The sequence below is a fragment of the Hipposideros armiger genome, unplaced genomic scaffold (assembly GCF_001890085.2).
Source record: "Hipposideros armiger isolate ML-2016 unplaced genomic scaffold, ASM189008v1 scaffold_1182, whole genome shotgun sequence".
Lineage (NCBI taxonomy): Eukaryota > Metazoa > Chordata > Mammalia > Chiroptera > Hipposideridae > Hipposideros > Hipposideros armiger.
In genome coordinates this window covers 261,271-272,319 of record NW_017732532.1, presented here as the reverse complement: position 1 = coordinate 272,319, position 11,049 = coordinate 261,271, and the positions used below count along the sequence as shown (strand labels likewise).

Here is an 11,049-nt window from a genome sequence, read left to right as displayed (position 1 = left end):
GCCATCCAGAAGCCAGCGACTGATCTGCCTCGCCCGGGAAGAGCGCAATGATGGTGCCAACTTGGACCAGTGAAGCAACGTCCTCCACAACTAGATTGAAGAACAAAATGAGAGCAACTTGTCTGTTCCCCTTCCCCCAATTCCCCAGCACTGTTCCCATCCCCCCCAATTCCCCAATAAAAAAAATCTTTATTAAAAAAAAAATTACCACGGATTTTGTTTAAATGCATACTCTGATTCACTCTGTCTATGGTTGAACCTAACATTCTGCATTTTGTTTTGAATTTTTCATTTTTCAATTACAGTTGACATTCAATATTATTTTATATTAGTTTCAGGTGTATAGCACAGTGTTTAGGCATGAAGTGATCCCCCCAATAAGTCTAGTACTCATCTGACATCATACATAGTTTTTACAACATTATTGACTATATTCCCTATACTGTATTTTATAACCCTGTGACTATTTTGTGAATAACAATTTGTATTTCCTAAGCCTTTCATTTTATTTACCCATCCCCCCACCCCCTGCCACCTAGTAACCATCCGATTGTTCTCTGTATGTATGAGTTTATTCCTATTTTGCTTGTTCATTTATTCTGTTCTTTAGATTCCATATGTAGGTGAGATGATTTATCTTTATCAGCCTGACTTATTCCATTTAGCATAATACCTTCTAGGTCCATCAATGTTGTTGCAAATGGTAAAAGTCCATTCTTTTTCAGGGCAGAGTAATACTCCATTGTATACATGTACCACAATTTCTTTATCCAATCATCTATTGATGGACATTTCAGTTGTTTCCACATCTTGGCTGTTTTGAATAGCGCTGCAGTAAATATAGGGGTGCACATTTTTTTTGTATTAGTGTTTTTTATTTCTTTGGATAAATGCCCAGGAGTGGAATTGCTGGGCTCATAAGGTCGTTCTATCCTTAATTTTTGGAGAAACCTCCATACTATTTTCCATAGTGGCTACACCAATTTTCAATCCCACCAACAGTGCACAAGGGTTCCCTTTTCTCCACATCTTTGCTAACACTTGTTGTTTGATTTGTTGATGGCTGTTCTGATGGGTGTGAGGTTATATCTCATTGTGGTTTTTATTTGCATTTCTCTGATGACTAGTGATATTGAGCATTTCTTCATATGTCTATTGGCCATCTGTATGCCCTCTTTGGAGATGAATAGATTACCTCCCAACTGTTTTTCTTTCTAAGGATTGCCGTGGCTATTGGGGGTCTTTTATGTTTCCATATAGATTTTAGAATTATTTGTTCCAGTTCTGTGCAAAATGCCATTGGTATTTTGATAAGGATTGCACTGAATCTATAGATTGCTTTGGGTAATATAGACATTTTAACTATATTAATTCTTCCTATCTATGAGCATGGTACATGCTTCCATTTATTTGTATCTTCTCCAATTTCTTTCTTCTGTGTCTTATAGTTTTCCAAGTACAGGTGTTTTACCTCCTTGGTTAAATTTATTTGTAGGTATTTTATTTTTGAATGTCCAAGAAAAAATAAACTATCTTCTAGGTATGCTGACACGTGTGTGCAAAAATGTGAACCAGGAAAGGCGGTTTTCCTCAGTTTTTGTCTTCTTGAAGGAAATAATTCAGTCAAGGAATGGAGTCAGGTAGTCAAAAACAGCAAAAAGGTTTATTAGCGACGCAAGTACATTCCGATACATGGGATGGGCTGACCCAAGGGTGGGTAGCAGCCTCTCCTTACATTGGGTGACAGCTTTTACTATTTTTATTTTTTTAAAGATTTTATTGGAAAATTGGGGAAGGGGAACAGCCAAGTTGTTGTCCTTCAATCTTAGTTGAGTCGGGTGCAGCTAGCTCAGCTCCAAGTCCAGTCACCATCCAGCCGCTCGAGCTGCTGCTCAGCTCAAGATGCCGTGTTCAATCTTAGTTGTGGGTGGGCATAGCCCACCATCCCATGCGGGAGTCGAACTGGCAACCTTGTTGTTAGGAGCACATCTCTCAGCACTGAGCCATCCTGACACCTGTTTGTAGCTCAGCTCGGGCGCAGCTCACTGGCCCATGTGGGAATCGAACTGGCGAACCTGTTGCTCAGAATTTGCACTCTTAACCAACTGAGCCATTCGGCCGACCCCACTGCTTTTATTCTTGTGGGTAGGATATTTCTCCTCCCTCTCTGGCACCTCCCCTTTTCCTAACTTACACGTCTCCTGTTTCTAGGGCACAAGCATGAGGCCACCAATTTCTCACAATCTATTTAAAAGCCCACTAAGTGGGGGGCCAAACCGCAATGCAGATGCACTTGTGGGCTTGGCCTCTATGGCTGTGCACATGCTCTGAGGTCTGTAAATGGGGCAGTCTCTAAGGGCAGTTTCAGCTGGGGCTAGTTCCTCCTCCTCCTGTTCATCTCTACCTTCCTGCCTGAGATCATAAGGCATGTGAAGTACTTAGCATAGCCTGCCAAATATAAGTGCTTAATGGCAGTTAGGTGTGATATGATTGTTTGCCCAGCACAGTGCAGCTGTTATCTCATTCAAGCCTCACAATAATCTTGCAATGTAAGTATTATTAGCTCCCTTTTATAGATTAGGAAATGGCAGCTCTGGTAGAGGATCAATAACTTGCTAAAGGATCACACAGCTAGCAATTGGCAAGTCTGCAATTCACTTTCCAGGTCTCTGACCCATGAGCTCACACTACACTACCTTCTAGAGTTTTCCTAGGCTGCTGCCCAAGGGGCTCTGCTCTGCAGGCTAATAAGCAGCATGGGGAAGAAATAGGGTTTGGGGGTGTTCTCAGCCCAACAACTAGGTGAGAGAGCAGCAGTGGAATGAAAGCCAGTTATCACAGTCAATAGAATTTAAAAGAACACATAATCAGTAAGCTATGTGGGAGGTTATATGCTGGGCCATGATTTATAGTCCATGATTAATGGTATGTAGTTCACCTACTGCAAGGTATAATTTGAGGAACACCCATCTTCCATCTCTCTGATCTTCAAATCAAACTCCTCCCATCCCTCACTCAAAATATGTCTGAAAAGCCAAGATTAGCGAGCCATTCCTTCATGTTATGATATTGTCCCAGTTGCTTCCAGGCAAAATGGAACACCACCAAGAGATAAAAGCCAGTCATTTCCACAGTGAGCTTATGAGTTAACAAACTTGACTTGATTCTCAGGGCAAAGAAGTTTGGATGGGATGGGAAGTGGGACTTGAGGGATAGGTCCAGAGTCTGCAACTGTGGGGACCTTGGGAAGCATAACAATGTAGGGCCCCAGAAGTATGGGACAGAGGGGCACATGGGGGAAAGAGGTCCCCAAATTCTTAGTTTTGCCACTGATCTCCGAGAGATTTGTGAAGTGTATGCATTTTTTAGCTGCAGTTCTCCTTCTAAGGGCTTCTTCCTTAACCACCATGACTTCTCTCCTGGAGTGATTATAAACTTGTTGTCCAAGGGAGGCTATATTTTCTGGTTTCTCTCCCCTACTTCCTCTCCTTTTATATTCAGTGGTTTGAAGGCACTATTTCCACAATTGTCCCAGCTCCTCCCCCCAGCTAATTTCTCCTCTGGTCCCTTCTCCCAGGCTTGCCTTTTCTCTTCAGCAACATCCAAAACCAGTGGATTATTAGCTCTGAGATTGGGCCCCGGGTCACTGGGAATCCTGGGTGCCTAAGATGGACAGATGAGCTGATTTAAGAATATCCCCAAAGGCTCTTTCAGAAATGACACAAAAGGGGCGGGGAACAAGGAGCATGTTGGCACCTCAGCAGCTCAGGGCTCCAAGGCCGCCCATAGCACCTGCACTTCGTTAGTGTTGCAGGCTCTTCTCACTCATTTCCTGTCCTTGAGTAAGAGAATCGGAATCAATATTATGTCCCAGTCCATTTTTTTCCCCGTTACAGAAAGACCTCAGAAAACACATTTGCAAATTGTTATCCTTGCTTCCCTGTAAGGCCCCGAATCTTTTTTTTAGCCATCTCTATCTAGATCCTTCTAATCTTAGGCTTTTTGCAGAGCTGGGTTAAGTCTTGTAAAGGCAGTGGCAAAGGTTAGAATGAGTGTCTGGTTGTGGGTGGCAGCCCCTATCGATTGTTTCCCCCTAAAAAGAATTTGGGGAGAGGGAGAAGCCAGTCAGCAAGCCAAAAATATGACCATTGTATTTGTGGAACACTTTGCACTGCTCAAAATATTTTCACATTTATTGTCTTATTTGATCCTCACAACCATCTGGTGGGGCAGATAAGGCAAATATCCATCCAACAGCTGAAGACACAGGTCACAAAGCACATCAGAGGAAGAATGGCCTTAGAATACAAGTTTCCTTAGGATCTTGGACTCGGGTTTACATCTCAGAGACCACCACAGCCTTTGTCAAATCAGGGGTGTTGGTATGCAGATGTTTGGGGTGTCCAAGGAGGGAAAGGAAAAAAGAAACCACACAAAATTGACCTACAATAGAACAAAATGCATTTTATGTGGTATCAAACCATGTTCAAAAGTGGTTCTGTTGGAATGCCTTCCCAATTATTTGCTCAGATATCTGAAATAGGGCAGGCTCCTCTCGTTGTTTCAACTCATTTTCATTGCCACACATCCTATTCCTAGATTCTGCCTAAAGACTACACAGTTGCTTTCTTAGCTCTAAACTGTGGGTGTAAGAAAAGGAGTGGGAGGAAAACAGTACTGCCTTTCATGGCCCTCCATAAATATCACACGACTGTGAGGAGGGAGTTTTTGATAATTTCTAAGTCAGCGGGACATCACTGACACACAACACTTTGTGAAAGGCAACCCTTCTCCCCCACTAGAAATTGATAGCGAAAATGTTATGCTTGCTCTATTTTCATGTTTCCCAAACTGCTGGCACAATCCATTAGGAAGTTGTAAAAATCAATTCAGCAGGCTATGATCAGAATTAAAAAAAAATTAATAAAATGGAAAATGCCAGAAACACATTGCAAATAGTTGACCCTTGAACGACAGAAGTTTGAACTTTATGGGCCCACTTATACGTGGATTTTTTATTCTTGTAAACAGACTATGTAAACTTACAGTATTGATACAGTGTAGTACTGTATTTTGTTTTCCATATGATTTTCTTAAATTTGCTTTTCTCTAGCTTACTTTATTATAAGAACAGAGTATATATTGGGTTGTCAGAAAAGTCATGATGCATTTTTGCAACGAAAAACAGAAAAAATATGTCATCACTTTTCCGACAACCCAATAATACATATACAAAATACGATAGTGGACTGTATTGGTAAGGTTTGTGTTCAACAGTATGCTATTAGCAGTTAGGTTTTGGGGGAATCAAAAGTTATTATGTGGAATTTTCACTGCACGAGGGGGGGGTGTCAGTGTCCCAACTCCTGCGTTGTTCAAAGGTCAACTGTAGTATGCGGGAGTTTCATTTTAGATATAAAATTTATTAGTTTGTTATATTTTATTTTGTTTTTTAAATTGGGGAGCTGGGGGAGAACAGTGTTGGGGAATTGGGAGAGGGGACCAGCCAAATTGTTCTTCAATCTTAGTTGTGGAGGGTGCCAGTCGCCATTTGGCTGCCCATCATGGCCTCTAAGCTCAAGGTGCTGTGTTCAATCATAGTTGCGGGTGGGCGTAGCCACCATCCCATGTGGGAGTCGAACTGGCAGCCTTGTTAAGAGTGAACACTCTAACCACTGAGCCATCCGGGTGGCAGCTCAGCTCAAGGTGGTGAGTTCAGTCTTAGTTGCAGGTGGGAATAGCCACCATCCCATGCGGGAGTCCAACTGGCAGCCTTGTTGTTAAGAGTGCACGCTCTATCCACTGAGCCATCCGGCTGGCAGCTCACCTCAAGGTGGCGAGTTCAGCCTTAGTTGTGGGCGGGTGTAACCCACAATTGAACAGGCAGTCTTGTTGTTAGGAGCATGTGCTCTCACCAGCTGAGGCATCCTGCCACCAGTTGGCAGCTCAGTTCGGGTGCAGAATCATTAGCCCATGTGGGAATCGAATTGGCGGCCCTGTTGCTCAGAGCTCACGCTCCTAAGCTAACTCTTAACCAACTGAGCCACTCGGCCAGCCCTAGCTTGTTATATTTATGCATCTGTGAACTGGGCTGTGACATTTTATACTTTTTACTGTGGGTTAGAGCAAAACTTTGGAAGGCTACTTCTGCAGAGGATGCATATACCTCAATCCCATATCTAGGCTGTATCCCAAGATATGTTATTTCAACAATACTTGACACGTTTTTTCAACAATACTTGACATTTCCCTACTTTTTAGTGCTTCTCTAGAAAGCAGGACTGACCTAATAGAGGCCACTAAGAGTCACTGAGAAATCTCTTGTATAGAAAGCTGCTTTTGGCAAAGGGCAAATATTAACATAACAGAGTTTGGTGGCAAGTGTTTTGATGAAATATTTTTATTATATAAAGCCAACTGTCAAATAAAAAAACCTAATATGCTCTACCATTTCCCCCAAATATGTGTAATATTAAAGCACAGCTATACTTATATTTTCTACTCTATAATAAATAATAAAAATCAACAAACGAAGCCCCTCTATCAATTTTTCTGCCTCACTAATTTCAGGCAAGTCATTTCAGCAATGTTCTAGAATAAAAGAAATCATGCTACCTTTTTGGCTTTTGCCTTTTGCTCCCTTCCCAAACACTGCACTTACTCTTTAACCTCATTGGGTCTATCTTTTCAAACAAAGCATGTATTATTAGGTAGTTTTCAAAATTTTAAGGGATATTGCCTCTTCTCACTCCTTTCCAAGTGTCTGTTGACATATTTTTGATGTAGGGTTAAAGTTAACGGGGCCATTCTTTCTGGAAACCAACTGTTATTTGGTTTCACTACCTACTGAACATAGCATTTTGGCTAGTTTCTCAAGATTAAAATTTCTAACGTCTCACCAGAATCTTCACTGCTATGTGAAACAGGTGATCTCGGAAATGTGATTATTTGGTATCAAAAGAGGAAGAACACGGTGGGCTGGAGAACAGACAAAGTCCAACTTGGCAACCATTGCTTTCAATATTCTAACTTTTTTTTTTTTGAAAAACCTTTCATTGTGAAGGAACAACAACCTGTTCTAGAGCCTTAAAAAAATCAAGACCTTAAAGAAAACGGCAAATTTTATTTTTTTCAATTTACAAAAATATGTCAAAAATACAGTCTAGTCCATATTAAGAGTAGTTCCAGCCATTTAAAAGGTATACAGTTTGGAAAAAGCAATTCATATACAGTCTTAAAACATACTTCATGACTAGTATACAACAACCATTCAATCCAATTATTGCTTGTTATATGCAGCTTTTACTTGAGAGTGCTCTCCACAAGGGAAAGAGCAGTGTTTGAGCATTCTGATTATTAATGCTAAAGCTGTGGTTTTAGAAAGCCAATCCAAAATCAGAATAAGCTCATTGAATAAAATATGACATATCAGTTTTGATTAGTACTACAAGAAGGAGTGGTCTACATTGCAGGTCCACCCCCTTCTCCTATTTAATTGTATTTTTGTAATATATCAGAAATGTTGGTGTGTAGTTTGGGGCAAGAGGAAATGAATTACTGGTTTCCAAATTAAGTGATAAGAAACATTGAGTTGCAATGTAGAAATAAAGCTGGCACATCCACTTTAAAAACCTTAAAACAATAAATTCAAGAACAGAACAATGTTTAAAGTTTAACCAAAAACCAAAGCTGTATTTCTTTCCCTTTAGATGTTAACATAAAATGAATCAATTTGTTCTTTTCAAGTGTATGGGCTTATGAAGATCTGATGCTCTCTATTTTCTCATTACAAAAACAAAGAGTTAGCCACATAACAGGAACGTGTTTTAAAACAAATCTATTTGCTCACAATGCCATATGGAAGACCAAATCATAACATTCAATGTTTAACTTTACTGAGTAAAAAAAAAGATAATGCAGTTGACAGTGTATAACAGTAGAACACAGGAAACAAATCACTTACTTTGGGGGCAGATAATACATAAGACTTTTGGCCTGAAGTTCACATGGAAGACTTAGAAATCAAGGGTGTCCGAAAGAGACAGCAATGGCTTTGTTTCCAACTTTCCTGTCAGACCCTGCTGCAGGGTCAGGTTTATTGCTGATATTTTACCCCCTTAAGTTGTTGAATAAATTGAGACATATATTAGTGATAAGTATGAGGTAAACTGGAAAAACCTTTAAAAATCATTTTTAGAATGAAAGTGATACTCATAACCATTTGGCAATGATAGTTATTACGTTAATGACTTACATCCTAAAAATAGTCTACATTTTTAGAAGGTAGAAGACAAGTACTAAAAACATACCATTTGGCCACTCCTCCTAACTTTTGGCCAACCTTGGCTTTCTATATTTCTCACTCCACATTCTCCCATTAAAGCTATTAGTCCCACTACCATTCTTTACCTAAAGTTATAAACCTGGAGCTGCCACGAAAAAGCCTTTTAAGAAGTTTTGCTTTAAGTCACTGAGTGCAATCAATACTCAGGTATCAATTAATAATATTTTACACCTCTCTAGTAGATTAATTCACTTCATAAGAACATGTCAACATTAAAAAACATTACTTAACGTGAAAGACTACTGAACATCTCTACGTGGGATTCTAATGTCAGAGTAGTTATGCAAACCTAAATTAGTAATGTTTACATTGAATTGATTTAAAACTGTTAGTATATAGCGTTATAATAAAACTGTATTAGCAGCATTTACTGAAAATAGGTATGTGTTCTACAAAATAACCTAATAAGAAAAAAATACTCCATTTTCTCCCAGAGTTATGTTGTGCTGATATCTCAGACATTATAAAAAGATTTCAATTTTGCCATAGGCTGGACTCACAGTGAATATGTTCATACAGAGGTGTGTTTATAATATTACTGTAAGAATGTCATTAGTGAAATGTATATAAGGCATGTAAAAAACTAGCATTAAAGCTCTTAAGGGCAATGAGCCAAATGGGCAGCTGCTAGAAAAGCTGCTGCTAGGAATAAAAAAGATTACAGAAATTTAGTTTCAGCACAAAATAGTTTATAGTGCTTCCACAATGAAATTAATGAACTCACATAAATTTGTTTTTCTGGAACTAATGGACCAAAGGAGATGGGTTTTTGCCCCCTTTAGTTACTAGACCAATCTTGAAAACGGAAGCAATCACTTGCAATCTTCCACACAGTGCTGTTCGGAGTGGACTGCGCAGTCAGCAGGAAGTTTTGATTGAAGAAGTGTTGCTTGTTTCCGTCAAACTTCACAGTTCCACTGGTCACAACAAGAACTGTAGTCTGGGCCTGAGTAGCTTGCTCTTCACCCGCACAAAAAAAGAAAAGAGGTTGGTTTCTATCTCTAAATAAGCAGCTTTTCAGGCTTAAAATACATTCCTTATCATTTAACACGAAAAAAAATGTTTCATAAACTTTTAAGTGTACTCATGAGTACCAAAGCCAGAAAACTAAGCATTTCAAAGATACTAAAATTATTTTCTGTCCAGAAAGATGTTGGGTACTTTTTTATTTTTATTTCTTTATTTCTTTTTTTAGCTGAGCCATCCTGCCACCTGTTGGCAGCTTGGCGGCAGCTCAGTTTGGGCCGGGACTCAAACCGCTGTTGCTTAGAGCTCACACTCTTGAGCAAGCTCTTAACCAACTGAGCGACTCGGCCAGCCCAATGTTGGGTACTTTAAAGTTTCAAAATAAAGAGCTTATTTCTAGCATAGGCCCATTTGGTTTCTGTATTTATTAATATCTCATTGGGTTTCTAACAGAGCTTTTTCATATTTTGCTTCTTAAGCTACTGTTCTTTTCAAGAACTTTAAAGGAAAAAGAAATCACCCTGAATTACTACTTAAGATAATTAGGACTCACCTTAGAGGTTAATCTTATAAACGGCATTGATCTACCCCGAATCTAATTCTGTCCTGCCAAAAGTCATCCTCTCACAGAACAGTCAATTTTTTCTGTGGAATTTTAATAAGTTGTAAGGTAATAAAACACGTTGATCAGAGATACAGTACAATTTTTCTCTGGAGACATTTTAAGGCACAGAAAGCAACTATTTAGGGAGGATAGATCATTGGTCCTCTCCATCAACAAAAATCACACTTAGCCTCAATTTCTCACATAACTCTTAATAAACTATACTCATTCAACCTGCCAAAATGTACCAGTGATCCACTGGAGTGTGACAGGTCTAAAGGACGACCAAAAGTTTGATTTGACAGCTGAACTTTTCATTGTATTTAACTTGCTCAGAAAAGTATACTCCTACCACTAAAAGTTGTTTGCTACTTTTGGTGTTAAAGCTCAAGGCTCACTAAAGGAAAACAAAGGCAGAACCTGGAAAGACCATGATCTTACCATGAACTGGTTGGCAATCTAACATATTGACCTGGAATTCACTAGCAGGCAACACATCAAAAAAATTAGCTAGGGCATCCAGTCCTGAAACAACATTTCCATTCCATATTAAAGTGGCCTTGTCCAAATAAAGCCTGGGCAGTGCCTAAAAAGGAAAACAAATTAAAAAGGAAATATTTTTGTTTCTGGGTAATCATTTTACAGAACTGGACTGAAAGGTTACAGGTGGTGTAAAAACATTTTCATAGTTCTACTTCCCCTGCCCCTCCCACTGGAAGACAACATGAACAAGTTGTCTGCCTTATAATCTTGGCCTTAAATAGATATTATCCTACTCTCAATAAGCTAGGCACTAAATACACCCGCACATACACACATTTCACTTTAGCCACAATCAGAAAATTTTGCATCCAAACTGGAAGAGTTCTAAAAATTTGCTTTTTGTATTAAAATGAATTAAATGATCACAAGTTTAAAGCACCTGCAGCCCCAAACCACTTTTAGTCTCCCTCCCTTTTCTGAGAATTAACTAAGTTGTCAATCACGCCCTACCTATATACTTCAATCATAGTGCTTATATACACTTAATGTTTGAACCACTTAATGTTGTGTTAGGAAGCTTTAACTCCTTTTACCACTATTCAAACAGCATCTTTAGTTCAAAAGAATCACGAGTACTTGCTAAAGCAGAGTT

General features: G+C 39.3%; 1 protein-coding gene across 2 annotated transcripts in view; it reads right to left on the bottom strand.

Moving 5' to 3' along the window:
- Window positions 1–7,103: 7,103 nt before the first annotated feature.
- The window catches only part of NXT2 (nuclear transport factor 2 like export factor 2), a 6,422-nt gene continuing 2,476 nt past the window's right edge, over window positions 7,104–11,049 (bottom strand). For both annotated transcript variants that reach the window (XM_019632823.1, XM_019632824.1), the window contains 2 exons: window positions 10,356–10,500; window positions 7,104–9,304 (listed from right to left, as the gene is read on the bottom strand). In XM_019632823.1, the coding sequence (XP_019488368.1) occupies window positions 9,123–9,304; window positions 10,356–10,500 (327 nt within the window). In that variant the 3' untranslated portion in view covers window positions 7,104–9,122. The remainder of the gene's footprint in view (window positions 9,305–10,355; window positions 10,501–11,049) is intronic.